This window comes from Phallusia mammillata, chromosome 1 (assembly GCF_965637545.1).
Source record: "Phallusia mammillata chromosome 1, kaPhaMamm4.hap1.1, whole genome shotgun sequence".
Lineage (NCBI taxonomy): Eukaryota > Metazoa > Chordata > Ascidiacea > Phlebobranchia > Ascidiidae > Phallusia > Phallusia mammillata.
This window is the reverse complement of record NC_137252.1, coordinates 18,953,584-18,970,670: the sequence shown is the minus strand read 5'-3', so window position 1 is coordinate 18,970,670 and position 17,087 is coordinate 18,953,584. Positions and strand designations below refer to the sequence as shown.

Below are 17,087 nucleotides of genomic sequence, written 5' to 3'. Positions count from 1 at the left end.
TGAAATTCGAGATACATCAGTAGAAAATACGTTCACAACAGAGAGAAAGCGAGTTAAGTATTAACAAAAGCCACAAAATTCTACAATAAACTGAGCCATTCAGATCAAGCGTTGTTGTGTACGGCCCGTCCAGCCTTTTTCAACACAAAATATATTCAGTATCCATTGTTCTGTTCTTGCTAGCTGGCTTCTGAGTGTAGATAGGAAATTGGACGCGTCACATTTGGTTAGTAGTGTTGATATATAGAACATAGTGCTGCATTTTTGGCCAAGCGTTGATTATATAGTAGTGATAGTGTTTTAGGCAAAAAACAAGCAAATTTTCTTAGTTTTCTTAAGAGTAAGCCACAGCTTTGATCAATTGACACGGGTCAGTTTATCTGTATGTACCTAAAAGTATTGCAAACTAGAACATTTGTTCAAACTAGATTTCAAGAATGACTGCATGGTTGCATATAACAAATGGAACAAGCTATCGTGATCAGTGATGCGAGTTGTCGCGATTTTTAAGACGCCTTGTGGAGGTTCGAAGCTGTTGCAAGTCTTACAAAATGCCAAGCCAGTTTTGCGTCCAGCTGTCAGCCGAATACTTCTATTCGAGAAACGTTGGGCGTTTCGCAGCCTGTGTACAATGACAATTAGTCTAATGGTTCTGTATCAACTGCACTTGTTTTTGTTTGTTACTCGAACAAATCTGACAACAAGCCATAATGAAATCGAAGGAAAGCGACTTGCAAGGTTTGCCAAACAAACAGTTTCTAACACTATTTTAAAAAAGAAGGTTGATCGCAACATTTTTGGAGGTGAAATATTTGGAAACTCTCGAGTAAAGAAATTCGGAAAGAACCGTTCAACGTATCGCAGAGATATTTTTACCTTTTCACCAAACAATGACGGTAAGCTTTTCTTTTCCGGTTTTAGTTTTGATATTCATTGTAATTTTGAATATGCAAATCAAGACGTCCACAACGCGGGCATAAAACTTCAAGTAGCTCATGCTTGGAAAGCAAAAGTTTGTAATGTTAGGCAACTGTTAAATTCCATTCTGCCAATATTGCTAACAAACGTAAGCTGCTTTGGCAAATTAAATGTCCCATTTATTTTAAATTAAAGGGAATGCAGTTCACTTATCTTAAATTGTAAAACAACTACATAATAGAGATTATTACGACGCTACATTTTTAAAGCTTTTTGGTGTGGGTTACCAACAATTGTTCACGTACAGTGAAACAAATCGAAAAAAAATTGACTCTTAAGATGTTTTAGTTCGTGCCGTAAACGTTTTTATTCCGGCTTCCTTTTCAAACAGCCTTAATACAACAGCATGTCGCGACCGAATAGAATTTGTGTGGACCAACAATGTGTCACTGAGATCACAAATTATTTCCTGCAGGCGCTAAGGGTGCGATATTCTATACGTACAAGGAAGTCGTTTTGAAACGTCTTGTTCAAATCTATATTGTTTGAGGACATTGCAGTGTATTGATGAGTTCCAACTTAGCTGAACAATATATATTTAAAACTTATTGTGCTTTAGCTTTTGAATTTCATTACACAAAACTGCTTAATGTGTACCCATATCTATACGACACGTAGGCCCTTCTACTAAATGTCTTTCCATTTCAGTCAAAGGCGTCCTTTATTACTGACAGAGATTACCACATATGCAACGGTTTAAATTTAAAAATCACAGTAATAGACACCAACTGTTAACCTTAACCGATCATTGTCGTGTTTTTTGAAATACGAGATTCGTGTACACAACAATAGATGACGTTTTACCACCATTGTTTGCCTGTAAACCCCTGTTCAAGCAAAGTTTTATTATGCGGCGCCTGAGCCAACCTTCAGTTTCATAATCCATTGTACAGAAGAGAGGTCCAACTAACGGGAAGTTTTGCACCACACGGTGACTGTTGGTTGCACAACTCACACACACATGCACACTCTTTCGCCAGTCATGTTATCGGTACAATGCGACGTAAAAGACAATACTGTGACGTAAACGTGCGATCTTCCTTCCGTGTCGTTGAAAAATGTTTGTCGAAAATTCAAGAAATTTAACACGAATTTCGCTAACATCAGTTTACTAAACAAAAGAAAACAAAAAGAAGGAGATTCAAACTGTTATCATAACATAAAAAATATTGCTATACAACTTGTTTGTTTTTCAGTTTTTGAATAGTAAATTATTGTAGTCAATCGTACATGGCGCAGTTAAACTACCGGTGTGGTAATCATGTTTTTCTTCGCAGAGGTAACTGGTACAAAGGCATCAGTTGATTACCCAACACTTCCACGGCCACCAGTGAAACCAACAGCGACAAAGTTACACGATAGTTCTGCACAGCATGTATCGAAACCACTGTGTCCAGTCCAACCACCTGGCTTACGTAAGTTGATTATTGTACTCTTGTTTGGGTTGCTGCTTTTAAAGGAATCTTAAAAGAGCTTTTTATAAGAAACACTGATATGAGACGGTACTGATTGTATCTGCTGATGTGGTAATAATGTAGTTTCACAAATACAGCACATCACATTTCTACAACATTGAAAGTTGTCTACGCATCTGCAAAAACGGTTGTACTAAAAACAAATGATATCATATCATTTACTTCGTAACCAAGCTTTTTTATAGTAGGCGAATTGGAGTTTAAGTTCAACTCCAGTCCACCGACCATGGAGCATATTTCACTGCACAATCCACAGCTCGAGGTCGGTGGACGTTTTGAACCCCCAAACTGCTTATCGAGACATCGTGTGGCGTTTATAATTCCCCACCGAGACAGGGAAGCGCACTTGCGCGCTCTCTTGTGGCATGTCCACCCAATCTGGCAAAGGCAGCAACTTCACTACAAAGTTTACGTTGTTCACCAGGTATAGTTTTTGAGTTCATACACAGTATTATTTATCCAAATAAAACGCCTAATGTTAAGAAGAGTTGCTTTATTCACCGCTTACGAGTTAATTGTCATGCTCCTGGCCCAATGCCTTTGAGGCACATGCCGAATACCTAGATGTCATGCCGTTACGTCATTTGGCCCGATAAACCACTATCCATACAACATCAGGTTTAACAAACAAGCACAGACTCATCTGGTTTACTACATTTGCATTTTAACCATGGTTTTCCAACATTGTCTCCCGCGACCCGATAATACTCGATATTGGGGGTCAGAAAAGTATACAATTATTGTAAATGCAATGTTTTGTGTTAAACTAATGAACTCGTAATTCCTATTCTTTTCACGCACCTAATGTCGTGCCCCCACTTTAAAAAGATTTTAAAATATGTATTACATGCATATTAACTTTAAAATCCACGCGTAGTCATTATGTCTCTCTCTATTCTATAGTGACGTAATAAGACTTTTTTCATAAAAACCACTAATTATTTGACTTAAGGCTGGGGATCTTGCTTTCAACAAAGCAAAACTGATGAACATAGGCTTTCTTGAAGCAACCAAAGAAGACGATTACGATTGTATTGTTTTTCACGACGTTGATATGTTACCAGAAAACGATAATCTGCTGTACACATGTAAACATACACCTCGGCATTTGTCTGTGGCTATTGACAAGTTCGATTATCAGTAAGTAGTTTGTGTGATAAACTTACCATTCACTATATTACTTTTTTGTGGCTGTCTGTAAACTGTGTGTGTAAAACCATTATTTTTTGCTTTATTATGCAGTTTTTTGTAATTGTCTCATGCAAAAAACCTGAGGTCTTGGAAACTACAATTCGAGTAATTGGTTTTATTTATGTAGACTTCCATATTTGACCATCTTCGGTGGCGTTACCATGGTGACACCAGCTGAGTTCCGTGACGTCAATGGCTTTTCGAACAAGTATTGGGGTTGGGGAGGGGAGGATGACGACATGTTTCGGCGGTTATTTTCGAGGGGTTACACGATAACTCGACCCCCACGAGAACTGGCCCGATATAAGATGAGCCTTCATTTTCGCGACAAAGGAAATAAACCAAACCGTATCAGGTGAAAGTAATTTTAAAACAATTTCAACAAATGTCAAGGCCCAATTGTTCGCCTCATTCTAAAAAACGGAATAGGCTTTGTTTGCCAATTGGCAACATCTTGTTCTACTAAAAACGCATGGTAATGTGTCACTAACCCAGACGATATGTGAACAGGCGCCTCATGTTGGATGAATCGTCAAAACGAATGCTTGATGATGGCTTAAACAGCCTTCAATATTCAATAGTGGATGTGAAGAAATATGCGATGTACACAAACATCACAGCAGATGTTGGCACTGCGATGTTGCAATGCGACCCGTCGTTAAGCACGGTATTATGTGCAGCAGTATCTGGCCTTTGCCAGTATTTTGATATTTTCTGCACATACTTGCAATTTCAATCAACTGATGACGGCACATTGTTTTTGTGACGTAACACAGGTTCGTGTCTTAATATTAGTTCTTTTTTAACAGCAGGGAAGATATAGGCTACACCAGGTGTGGCCAACACGTCGATCGCGATCGACTGGTCGATCGCCTGCTTTTGACTGGTCGATCGCCACTAAATTCTCCACAACTAATCAAACGCTTATTAATTGAAAAACAAATTAAATATTATAAAACAGCACTTCTGTCATTTTGAAACAACGCACACATGTGTAATAAGACAATACCTAAGTAATTGTCACTTTCTTTGTTGCGTAACAATTGTTATTTTGGCACCAAATTATGTCGTAACAACTACAATGTTTGTCGTCACAACTTGAGTGTTTGCTTTAACGAAGCTGTTGCTATTGATTGGGGAGATTTAAAAGTTCCCACTGACTACTTTGATAAAAATTGTGTGCATATGCGACGTTTTATTGTTGTAATAACTAGGTGATGCTTGCCAACAAAACTCATGACCATAAATATGTGGCAATTGTCAAGCAAATCGCATGAAAAAATTTGCGTTATTGCTTTGTGTTAGTGTCAGCCTAAATTACGACTGATCAGTCGATCGCGTACAATTAAGGAAATTTTCGTCGATCTTAACGACTGGCAAGTTGGCCACCCCTGGGCTACACCATTCAACGTCGTAAATTTTACCAAACTTTTTTCCTTAACTTGAATTTTGCATTTGAGTTGCCGTGTTGACATTTTAGCACGAAACGTTTGTTGAATTTCTTGTTGTATTTTGATTTTTTATGTAGGCAATGCTCGTTTTGTGTCTGATTTTGGTCGATGTTTTTTTGGCTGTAGCTTAGTCTAAACTTTTAGCTTACCTATTTTTTTCATAATGATACCTTTGACGTGTTTTGTGTTTCACATTTATAAGAAAATGTTTTTTTAGGAATTGGTTTGAACGTTGAGCTGACGTAAGCTCATTTTAAGAACTAAAGGTAAATATATTTCAATACCAATCAGGCTAGGGCAGTGGATCCCAACCTTTTTTTGTCGCGACCCAAATACTTCCCAAAATTTGGTTTTGTGGATTCTTGCGACCCACAAACATACATTCTTACTATTTTTGGTTGATTTTTGTTTGTAAACCAGGGAAGCTTTTCGAAAATTTCTGCGCCAATTTGAAAAATCAAACAAATAATATTCGTTTATTTTTAACCAACTTAGAGCTGGCTCAAAGCATTATCAGCCAGACAACGCTTAACAGTGATCTCACACAAACATTATGACGTCACAATCAGAATTAACCACTACCACGCCAAATTGTCATGAAATTATTATTGGGCAACAATTTATAGCCTTGGGAAATAATAAAATAACGCTACGAAACGAAGTCAAGGAGTAGATGCTTTTATTGCCACAAAAACAAGCGACCCAACAGTATTGTCAGGCGACCCAACTTTGGGTCGCGACTCGCGACCCATAGGTTGGGAAACACTGGGCTAGGGTACTTCGTATTTGCCGTTTATCTTGCTTGACTTTAGCGTACCTCAGATTTGACTTGGTATTCAATTGTTGACAAAAAAGTCAGTGTCGACTATAAACGTTTTTTTTTGTTAATTGAGTTTCAACAAAACAGTATTGGAAGTTTTGTTTGTAAATCGATTGTTTTGTTAAAGAAATTCCAAATGCTTTTTGAGTACAAATCGAGGAAAAAGCTTTACAAAAATGATTTTTATTTCAAAACCAACAAAACACTTTAAGTTACACAAATTCACGATAAAATCAACAATAAAAAATAAAGTACGTTTAACGCGCCAACGGAATAATCCACTGGGACATTCTTACTCGTTTGAACAATATGTGTTTATAAATAAGCAAAAATTCTTGTTTATTAAACAATTTAAACTACAATAACAAATTAAGCACGGTATATGTGTAGTCATTTCTTGTCGCTTGTTCCGCCAGGTTTTTAATTAAGAAAAAGGCCACCTCCCCTATTACACTTGAGGACTTTCCGCTTCTTGCATCGAACGCAAACATTCGCAAGTTGTTTGTCTGAAAATACAAAAAGAAATATATGAATTGAGATACACAACTTACCAGATGCTGGTGACTGCATCAATAACTGAGTTTTAGGCCAATTTATCTGGGAATCCCCGACCTCGAGGGAGCAAAAACTAACGCCACAACAGAATTATATGCTCGTGTTATGAGAAAAGTAAAACTACGAATCACACTAGTCAATCTCTTAAATCATACAATATCTGAATCATGAACAATGACAAGATTCAATGGTAACCAGGAGAAATTCATCGAACTTATAATTTCAACAAAAGTTGTTTCTCAATTTGTAAAAGTGGAAATATGCGAAATTTTTAAGATGTACTCGCAATTATGTTTGTTTTTATTCAAATTATTCTGTTTGAAGCGTGACTTTCAAGCAGTCAAAATCAAGGCACTATATTATTATCCAAGATTGTAAAACCTTGTAACAAATGCCCGAATATTGATGAAAATACGACACAAATGAGTCCGATTGTGAAGTTTGGACCAAGTCAAATCCGTTTTGTGTAAATATAAATCCAAAAATCCCACCCCGACTTAAAACTCCGATTCGAACCAAAACTTCTATGTACTTACATGGTATTCTGATACACAAGACTGTGCACATTTCAGGAAGACATTTAAAAATTTTTGGTTTTCTGCTCATTTTCCTGCTAATGAAGTCGTTGGTAATGAATTCAAGAGCTTTAATTTCATCTTCAGTTGCGGAACTGTTTTGCTCGGCGAAACGATCCATGTCTTTAGCAGAAATTTTAGGGCATCTTTTTTTGTGTTTCTGTAAAAAAAGTTAAAATATGTCAACTTAAACCAATTTGAAATTGTCATTTGGCTAAAATGTAAAAATTGAACTTCGCAGGGACTATGATTATCCTGAATTTGCGTAGTAGTCCACTATATAGTAGTAATTGTCAACTTTTACCGAGCACTTAGTTCTTTTCCTCCAATTATACATGTCGCTTTTCAATAATTAAATTTTTTAGGCTTTCGTTCCTTTGTTGGCAAAAATAAAAATCTTAATTGAATAATTCAAAACCCTGATACAGATTATTACCCTTTAAAAACGTTTACATTAATTTAAATATTAAACATTAATTTAAACACAATAAACATTAGTAATTTACAAATTTAATTTTAATTTATTTGCTGAAATAGGATGTTGAAAACAATGTTGCCAGCTTACCTTATTGCATTTCGTATAGTCAGCTGCAAAAAAAAACATTTTAAGATTATTTTGTTATGTAAACCCAAATTGCCGAATTGACTCCAGGATTTTTGCTACGCTGATTATTTTACAAGTTAATTTTTGGGGCTATAACAGCAGTTTACAAGACTTACGGTAACAGACAGGAACCTTAGCGTCCCATTGGTTGTTTTTGTCGCACGTGATTGTGCTTTCTCCCACCAGTGCTGTCCACGGTTTGCATGTAAAGGTGCATGTCATTTGAACTCCCTTTGTTGGTCGGGAACATCGGAGTTTTCCAAATTTGGGGACTTCTGGTCTTGGACAATTGCCTGCATTTAAACAATAATGCAAGCAATAAAAGTTTGTTTTAAAAGTGCAAATTTAAACGTTTAATTTACCATAACCAACGGCGCTAAGTTTATTTATAGTTTATCAAAACAAAAAAAATCCATTTAATTTTTAAAATGTCCAGCATGATATGACAATATGTAATTTTTTAGGGACCCAACCTACCCACAGATTAACGTATCACTTACCTAAACATTGTCCAACAGCTAATAGTAGTACAGAGGCAATGAACAACTTCATTTTAGCTTCTCTGGTCTTTTTGTCAGTGCTACGATCTAAACGCCATCGAAAATCAAGTGATGTCGATTTCCATTTCATCGGACATTTATATACAACTGAAAACACGGTAAAGGCGCACTCATGTTATGAGAAAGGGCACAGGGAACGTTCGACACTGTGTCAAGCTGGCGATGTGTTTGTTCCCACAACACAAGTCTGTGCTTTGACCTAGCAACAGAAGTGCACATGCCTTGGTGACGTAACAGCCAGACGTCTCGACAAGTGCGTTTGTCTAAAATGCACAAACATGCATTTCTGTTGGTTCTGAAAAATTGGCACAAGAAACAATTTTGATGTAGTACGCTTGCTTACTTTTCATCAAACATAGCTGTACATTATTTTTCACTTGATTTGCCAAGTTGCAAAGATAATCAATCTTTTTGTGACAACACAGAGCTGATATCCTACAATCCATTTCTATTCTATTACAAGGCGTTTCTTATATAGTTTTTTTTACACCCAAACAATTTGTTTGTTAATAAATCGGGTTTGCAGAAATGTTATTGCCTAACATTTATTTATTTGTTCGTTTGCCCTTTTGACCAAATTAAGTTTTGAATATATTTAAAAACAAATTATAGGTGACACCAAACCCATTTCTAGGGTGTAACTTAATTGTCACTTAAAAATACTGAGGGTGGTGATTTTTCAAACTCAGCCCGAGGGGCCAAACTGAGTTTCTCATCATTTTATTTCAAGCCTGTCATCAGCAAGTCGACAATATGTCCTTTGTGATCTCACACCGGTAACTAGTAAATCGTGAAATTAGTCAAGGTTGCATAAATACGAGGCTTTGATTTCATTGATGATTTAAGCCAACACGCCCACAGTACTGCTTCGGTCTGCAAAAAAAAACTTTACCGTGGTATTTTGCGCACATTTTTTCTGTTGAATGTGACCACTTAAACTTTGCCAAAGCTTTTATTGTGAAACCAATCAAGCAAAAGATTACAAAAGATCCAAAATAAGGTCATGGTTCGTAAAAAAATCATAGAAAGTCTGTGTTTGCACGACCCCAGACGTTTTGGGGGTTAATATATTTTGTTGGTCAATCATTTATGACATCTTGGCCATGTTGTATTTTTTCACCCGCATAGGCAAACAAAACATGAAATTATATCTAAGGTGTCGTCACTCCAGGGCTGTGCTAATTTCCGAATGTCCATGTATGCAATGTGGGAGATATCTTCGCCGCTCAACTATTTGTCAGCAGCTAAATTGGATACTTTCTCCTTTTGTTGGAAGACATGGTTGTCTCGCCGTACAGGAATCCACTGCTCTAAACCATTACAACTAGTATGTCAACCAATTCCCGGGTGCACAAGAATTTCCGGCAGATATTACGAAGTTACAATATGTAAATCAAAATCACTGACGCATGCGCAATTTATATTCCTGCTGGCGTCATGTTCAATCAACACCATTTTTTAATCGTGCATACTATAGTCTCTGTTTTTTGTTTCTACGGGAAACCGTGGTTAGTTTGAGGTGATTCACCAATTTTAGTCGTTAGTGGGGCCAGATGGTCATCGCGGCAGAATACAAGTTTCTCATAAGGTCGTGGGGACGCTTAAAGGTCAAGGTAAGGGTGTGGTTGTTTCACAGTAGAAATTTGTAACCGTGCTTTAGATTTTACGTCCAGAAACAATGTCAAAGTGGTGTGTACGATCTACGATATGTTCATTTCGTTATGTGGAGGTCTATTAGATCATATTATCACCATTAAATCTTGCCAAAGGTATGTAGTATCATTTTACATTACACACCAAGCAAAAATCCACAATTTCCTACTAAACCAAAATCTCTCACGACTCTGTTGAAAGCAAGTGTTTGGCCAAACACTGAATTAGTCAGAAGTGTAATGGAGTCGTAAATCAGTAATGCTGAGTCATACATATTTTGTTGTCTCAGATGATTGCGTAACATACTTACAAATCTTGTAGCTTGCTAACTTAAGAAGCATAAAAACAATAGATTGGAATATTTAAACAAGACATTTACGCAATTACCGTTGTCCAGTAGAAACATTATAGACAACGTATAGTGATTTGTAATGGAAATCATACATGAAGAAGACATCTAGAAGTCATGTTGTGTTTGAAGCGTATCCAACATTAAATATAACAGATCGCACAATGCTACCTTTTGCCGTGGAGTAATGTATTTTTGCGGAAGCGCTGATGTTACTTATAATCTCCAAGCGACTGAACCCGCGGGCACGGAAATAACAATCACCTGTGGCATGTTTATCAACGGATATTGGTATATAATCTGGCTTGTTATTACTATCTTAATCTCAATACATGTCAACCGTTTGTATGTGGAGATTTTGCGCGATGTTTTTCACGTTACTCACCTTTCATTTTTGTTGAAGAATCGATTTGGACGGAGTGGTACTGCCCCTTGCCTGGTAAGTAACATCAGTGTCGTATTAAGATAAAAAATTTGGGAGGGGCTAAATAATTTGTTGCCCAATCCCGTTTTTTGCTAACGCTATGCGTAAGGCGTGTTTTTGCCTAACATGCGATTTTTCAAACTGGGGTAGCTATTTATTTCTACATGAAAATAAATATATATGGACTCCGGCTTACAACTCAGTTACAGCAGTCATTTTTCCTTTGATAATTTAGTCACGATGAGACACAAAACCACCCTAAATTAAAGTTTCTCAACATACAACTTCAAAAATGTGGGGGGCATGTCCCTTTGCCACCTCCCTGGCTATAAGCCAATAAGTAATATCAGTCTTTCTACTAATGGTAGCTGAAAATGCTACAGTTTTCTTATCAAAAACTTTAATAAAAAACGTCAATAAACAAATGGACTCCAAAACATGTCATACTGCCCAAAGTACTTTAAAATTAACACCATTTTTAGTTTTTGCGCAGGGTATACCTTGTTGATAATCTTAACCACTTTTTGTTGCTATCTCATATTGCAGTAACAGCTAAACTCAAAAGAAGCTGTTCTCTAGCTCCACCAGTTGTTAACAATTTGTTTTCAATTTACCATCATGGGAGATAATGCTACACCAATACACCGCAAACATTAAATTAATTTTTAGTTTGTAATTGAAAATTGTAAATGGAAAATGTTTCGGAACAATTGGTTAAATCTTTGCTGCAACTTGTTTGCAAAGCACAAGTTTTACCTAGATTAGATCACACGAATACGACGACATCATTTTTGCATAGGCCTACCATAAGTCCTCTTATTGGAGGACATGTCCTCCTTTTTATCAAAAACCATGTTGTCTTCCGAGGACAAGAAAAAGTGCCCAAATGTCCTCCCTTTTAAAGAATTTCTGATTTACCAAATGCATATGTCACAATTATGCATTTAAAAACAGCCAAATGTACAGCTTCAGCTTAAATTTTAAAGAATACAGGTGGATTTTACATTTTTTGAAAATACAAGCTTATTGTAGTGTTGTGATGTGAAAAACGTTAAACTTTATCGAAACTATTGTATACCGTCTAATTTCTGAGTCTTTTATTTTTTGATAGCCCTGAAAGTATTTTTTCATGTTCTTTTCAACAATGCGTCCTCCTTTTGGGGGATGGAAATATGGTAGGCCTATTTTTGCAGCCAACACAAAAAATGATGCCGAGTGACGCCCATCCATTTGTCATCATGCAAGAATTTGAGGCAGATGAGTAAGATAGCGTCTAATTACTACGGATGTTTTTGGAGTAATGGGTGAATCGTTTTGACTTCCTTTGTAGAGGAAGCTTAAATTTACTTCATTTGTCTTAAATGTTTGGGCTTTACATGATTTTTTGTGTGTGGATAATGATTTCAAAAATTTTGATTTGAACTTTAGGCCTGGGGTTAGACTTATTGTTTCAAACAATGCATAATACAAACTTTACACGAAGCGAATATTAACATACATTATGACGTAATAAACAGAACTAACAAAAAATCTCGGGGTGCACAATCCACGGGCGTAATTGTGCGAAGACGAATTTTTGCATTTGCGAACAAGAATTCAAATATATGTAATGGCGGGAGTGAATTAAACCAAAATCGTTTGCTGGAAACTTGACTTTTAACACCGGTCTCAATAGAGTTTGTTGGGCTGAATTACCAGCCCAGTAGCCGTATTCGTCAGACTTTTTGTGTGCCCATTGCGTGCTAACAATGTAATGCATACCGGCACCACACACCACCGCAATACAAATGCTGACGTGATAAAAGTTAAGACTAATCTCCAAATCTGTTACAAATCGATTTGTAATCAACTTCTCAAACGTCAGAAATAGGATTTGGTGGAAGTAGGAAATGTAATGCGGCAGTCGATCATAATATTCTTTGTATCATTTAGCGCTTTGTTTGGCGACTTGTCTTTCTTGCTAAACGTTATAGCGTGGTAGGGATTATTCTTTTTATATTGTGGATTGATATTCTTCGTTTTTCCGCACTCTTAGACAAACATAAGACGAATCACATGAATCGGTTTATTGTACACATACACATATATGCGACAGAAAATGTTATTTAGCTTTACACAAAGTTTTTGTGACACTTTTTTTAAAATTTTACGCAAATAAGTTTTACGGCATACCAGATGGATAATTATGTGCAGGGATTGAAAACTTCAAAAATATATGTGTATTTTTATGTAAGTGTATTTTTGTCAAAACAAAGATTCGATTTTATTTTGTTAGGATTGCATTTATGTCCCATTTATCGTCCAAAAAGTGTATCACCGCGCGGACATTTCAACTTGTTGATTTTGCATCTAATGCACGTGTTACACCACTTCCTTGCTGAAAAATATAGTATGTCAAAAATATAAAGAAGAGTGTTAATTATTATTTTTCTGGCAACAACAAATCTTAAAAACAAATTATTCTGATTACTTAAAAACTTTGAAGTTGTAACAATATACTTACGTTTAAGTACATGGCAGGGAAATTTACAAAATGCATCGTTGCACCTGTAAACTACACGGTTCCCTCTGATCAAACTAAGGGCAAAATTTTCTGCTTCCATATTCTTAATCGTTTGGACAATATCATCAGGAAGGTACGAAAGAACGGCCGATGGATCAAAATTGTTATACTCGTCGCGTGACAGTTTATGGCATTGTGCTCCAGGCTGGTAAAAATAAATGTTGTTAAGATTCGCGACAAAACCAGTACTTTAAATTTGCTTCTTTAAAAAGTCTTAATGTAGATCAGGGTTTAAGGTTTTTAAACAGATCATAAGTTATAATGATCGCGATGTAATCATTGCTCTGTCTCTGTATTCTTTATCAAAAAAAACTTACCAAGTCGCACTTGGTGTGATCCACTGAAAAACAAAATGCATATTTGGTTGATGACATTCGATATTATTATAAAGATTAGAAATTTATTTTAAGGGCAATGTTATTTAAACAAGCGTGTTTTAGCTGGAACAAAACTTTAGCACCGACGTTTATTTATTTACTTTGAATGACATTTTAAATTCCAAACAAACGAAGACGACTCACCCAAACACAAGGGTGTTGGGTTTGTCCAATTTTGGTCTCTGCAGACTGTAGTATTTTTTCCCAGTAGACCAGTCCACTCTTGGCACTTGAAATTACATGTAAGTTCACCATTTAGTCGTGTGCATGAAACTGCTCCATGTTCTGGAGGCACCAATACTGGACATTCGTGATGGCCTTCATAAAAAAATGAAAAAATGCCAGAATCTTGAGGTGTAAGTTCCACGAAGATTTCAGCTTTTTAACTCATATTGTTAATTTTATAAGTTGTGCCATCGTAGCAGGTCTACCTACCTACTATAGGTTCACAATCCACCAACGGACCAGCCCAGAAACCCAGGTCATGGCTGCATGTTGTTGTAGGTTCACCGGCCAATCGTTGGTAGCCAGGTAAGCACGCCATGCTGCATGTGGTTATGCCAGAGTCGACTGTGCAATCAATCGTGGCGTGGGCTAGCTCTGGAATGTTGTCACATTGCCCTGTTCGTTGCAATGCAAACAAAGTTACTGATAAAATTTGTACACTAAAGTTTTTAAACTCTTGGGAAACCTTAATGATTATTTTTCTAATTTGCGTAAAAAAAACATTTCCTTCAGCGACAATATTTTGTCCCCTTTTAAGGGCAAAATCGTATTGAAGTGCGTCAGAAACTCTCGTAAACTTGTTTTGAAAGTTGTTCAGGAAGTAATAATTTCTGTTTTAGGACATCGAGAATTTTTCATGGTTAAATGTGTGAACTTTCTCCTAGCACGATCAGCAATTATTTTTGGCTAGGATTGAACAAATTGCCTTGAACATACCTAAAACTTGAGTTGCCGATATAAGTAACACAAAATAATTTAACATTCTTCTAAATTTGTATATGTCCGTACAATATCTGATCTTTCTGTAGATATAAGAGTCATTTGCAATTTTTGCCCGATATCAAAAATATGTTGTATTGCATATCTTAGATTTAGTGTGATTTTTTTGATAGCGTAATGTTTTTTACTTCACAGTTAATTACACAAAAGTACTCGTCTAAACTTAAAACCTGCTCAAGTCATAAGAAAATTAATGTCACATAAAACTGCAGACACAGGCGTAATCAAACATTATCAAACGACCAAAGATTTTTGGGTTTAAAATAGAGGCAATAACAAAAGACAACCCATTTTGTGTCATATAAAGCGAAAACAGGTATAAGCTACGTAACGTAATTATTTGGTTCGCCTGATCTATTTGAAAATTTATTTTTACGTTGCAGTTAATTACGGTTAAATTTAATTAATTATTTGGGCTTAAAGTTAATTAATTACTAGCGCTCAATTTATGAATATTTTGACAATAAGAAACAACTTTCAAGTAGTCACTACTATCTGCTCTACAGACTCACATCGACATTAACCCCGTGCATATTGAACACTGAAGCTCTTGGCCTGGCCGCCTTTCTTAAATTGACTGCTTTTCACCCAAGCGGAAACATCCATAGGCCCGATTAGAAGAGAAAGTCGTTGGCAAACAAGTGATGACGTACACTGCCCATTTTGACGTAGTGTTTGTCGTGTCGTGTGGAAATTTGACTGGTCAACATGATTCAGGTAAACCAACAACTTAAAGTGGTGACTTTCGGCGTTGCAGTAACTCGTATCTATTTATTGAAAGTGTAAAATAAATAAAAAGTGTTTGCGTGCAACTCTTACTGACTGCATTCTTGTTTGTCCAGGCAAAAAGCAGATCAACTCACCTAATATTTAGATATAGCCTAGAAAAAAATTTCTCATTAACAAAAATTGTTACTATTTTAGCGTTCTTTTCATGCGCTATTATACTGTAATCCATGTTTAAATGTTTAAACCAATTAAAGTACTGATTTTGCTCAAATTTGAGGGTCCATTTGTTTCCAACCGCTAGTGGCTTCGTTCTACTAAATTTTACCGTTATTATGACGAACTTACGGCCTATTAGGATTCACATCATCATAAAAAGTAGGCATATTTCACTGGTTGTTTTTATTAAATTACCACTCTTTGGTTTTTCTGCGTGTTAAAAATTAATTGTATACTACCTCCAAACTTATTTTAGTTTGAGAACTTGCTTCTTAAATTTCAACAGCAGTCTTCGAAAGAGGGTTGTTACATGGGGTGCGTTTAGTTTATTTGAGAACTGCCACTAGGTACTTATTGATTTGTGCAATAGTGCACAACTTAACGGGGGCATGGACAAAAAGTTCCGATTTTAGCCCTGGTCACACCATATTCAAGTAAGTGTTGTGGAATTAAATGTAAAGAACTTGTTTACGAAACGCTCATTTAATGAAGCAATCTTCATTTATCAAAACAGCAGTGAACAGATAATGCGTCTCAAGAGCGAAACGAAAGCATTAGGTTTGTGTTCTTTTAGCCACAATAACCGCGCACACTTAACTCGCATGCCAATGGCGACTTCCGCAAGACTTCTGGTTTGGCATCTTAAACGTTGAAACGTTGACGTTCACCTCTGCTCGCAAAGTTAAACACACGCTTCAACGATGGACGGGCGCCACCTAACGGCTACAATCAAACGAGCATTCGTCACGCACGCCACACAAAAGAATCTTAGCAACTGCACTAAACACCTAAAAAACAAAACAATGGAGTGTTAATTTTCGGTCCTATTCACTGCGCATACTAGTCTATAACGCCACGCAAAAACAAACATATGTACAGTAAATGTCACGCAAGTTCCAAAACCCACGAAATGTTCAAAAGGCCAAAACGGGAAAAATCTCAAAGCCAGTAGCTGAAATAATAGAGCTTACCTCGGCATCAGAAATACAAGCGATTGTTTGTGCACAATTCAATTTATGTTTAGTCGTGTCTGTGATATAACTTGTCGTGGAAATACTTTTGAAATAAATAAATTAACTTGGTAACCTGAAATTTCGCCATTAAGAAAGAACAAACTTAAAATGTTCTCGACAGTTTGGCAAGTTCCACATCAAAGTTCAAAATTTATTTACCCAGTGGAAAACAAATTGTGTAGTTTAAAATGGCATGCAATAATATCATAGTCTTTACATACACTTTTAATGTATGTGCGCTTCAGCCCAGTATATCGAAATGGTCGAAAAACTACCGTGGTGGCGGGAGGTCGTTTGTTTAAAAAACACTTTGGAGTTTGGATCCCACAGGTGAAACTGATTGACTGTAAAGAAAATAAACTTACAACACAAATATGACAGAATGTACCCAAACGTTTCATGTGCAATCCAAAACTGATTTTAAGTTAAAAAAAAAAGATTTGAACTGTGAAGTCTTGAAAAATAGTAGCGCCATACTGTGCACACCAAATATAAAGGCGTCCGTAGAACCGGCGTAGTTGTATGTAATTTAGCATGGCATTGGCAGCA

At 36.4% G+C, this 17,087-nt stretch overlaps 3 protein-coding genes across 3 annotated transcripts; 1 reads left to right on the top strand and 2 right to left on the bottom strand.

Annotated features, from left to right (window-relative positions):
• The first annotated feature begins 178 nt into the window (after nucleotides 1-178).
• Nucleotides 179-4,989, top strand: LOC145209137 (beta-1,4-galactosyltransferase 4-like). The gene is made up of 6 exons (XM_080079385.1): nucleotides 179-896; nucleotides 2,256-2,393; nucleotides 2,639-2,877; nucleotides 3,406-3,593; nucleotides 3,772-3,999; nucleotides 4,155-4,989. The coding sequence occupies exons 1-6, from the start codon at nucleotides 488-490 to the stop codon at nucleotides 4,408-4,410; spliced, it is 1,458 nt and encodes a 485-aa protein (XP_079935511.1). The 5' UTR covers nucleotides 179-487; the 3' UTR covers nucleotides 4,411-4,989.
• Nucleotides 4,990-6,082: 1,093 nt separating this feature from the next.
• Nucleotides 6,083-8,279, bottom strand: LOC145206017 (uncharacterized). The gene is made up of 5 exons (XM_080078497.1): nucleotides 8,150-8,279; nucleotides 7,766-7,942; nucleotides 7,611-7,633; nucleotides 7,007-7,205; nucleotides 6,083-6,421 (listed from the first exon to the last, which is right to left on the bottom strand). The coding sequence occupies exons 1-5, from the start codon at nucleotides 8,277-8,279 to the stop codon at nucleotides 6,336-6,338; spliced, it is 615 nt and encodes a 204-aa protein (XP_079934623.1). The 3' UTR covers nucleotides 6,083-6,335.
• Nucleotides 8,280-12,703: 4,424 nt separating this feature from the next.
• On the bottom strand, nucleotides 12,704-14,857 carry LOC145205546 (E-selectin-like). Its single transcript, XM_080078282.1, has 6 exons — nucleotides 14,518-14,857; nucleotides 14,011-14,196; nucleotides 13,720-13,893; nucleotides 13,516-13,538; nucleotides 13,139-13,343; nucleotides 12,704-13,012 (listed from the first exon to the last, which is right to left on the bottom strand). The coding sequence occupies exons 1-6, from the start codon at nucleotides 14,561-14,563 to the stop codon at nucleotides 12,930-12,932; spliced, it is 717 nt and encodes a 238-aa protein (XP_079934408.1). The 5' UTR covers nucleotides 14,564-14,857; the 3' UTR covers nucleotides 12,704-12,929.
• Nucleotides 14,858-17,087: the final 2,230 nt, after the last annotated feature.

Coding starts and splice junctions, on each gene's coding strand:
- LOC145205546 (XM_080078282.1), bottom strand. CDS start 14,563: ATGTTAAATTATTTTGTGTTACTTATATCGGCAACTCAAGTTTTAG. Junction 13,539..13,719: donor CCCAACACCCTTGTGTTTGG/GTGAGTCGTCTT, acceptor TTTGTTTTTCAG/TGGATCACACCAAGTGCGAC. Junction 13,344..13,515: donor ATCACACCAAGTGCGACTTG/GTAAGTTTTTTT, acceptor TATTTTTACCAG/CCTGGAGCACAATGCCATAA.
- LOC145209137 (XM_080079385.1), top strand. CDS start 488: ATGCGAGTTGTCGCGATTTTTAAGACGCCTTGTGGAGGTTCGAAGCTG. Junction 897..2,255: donor CTTTTCACCAAACAATGACG/GTAAGCTTTTCT, acceptor TTTTCTTCGCAG/AGGTAACTGGTACAAAGGCA. Junction 3,594..3,771: donor ATTGACAAGTTCGATTATCA/GTAAGTAGTTTG, acceptor TTATTTATGTAG/ACTTCCATATTTGACCATCT.
- LOC145206017 (XM_080078497.1), bottom strand. CDS start 8,279: ATGAAATGGAAATCGACATCACTTGATTTTCGATGGCGTTTAGATCGT. Junction 7,943..8,149: donor AGCTGTTGGACAATGTTTAG/GTAAGTGATACG, acceptor GTTTAAATGCAG/GCAATTGTCCAAGACCAGAA. Junction 7,634..7,765: donor TAAGGTTCCTGTCTGTTACC/GTAAGTCTTGTA, acceptor TTTTTTTTGCAG/CTGACTATACGAAATGCAAT.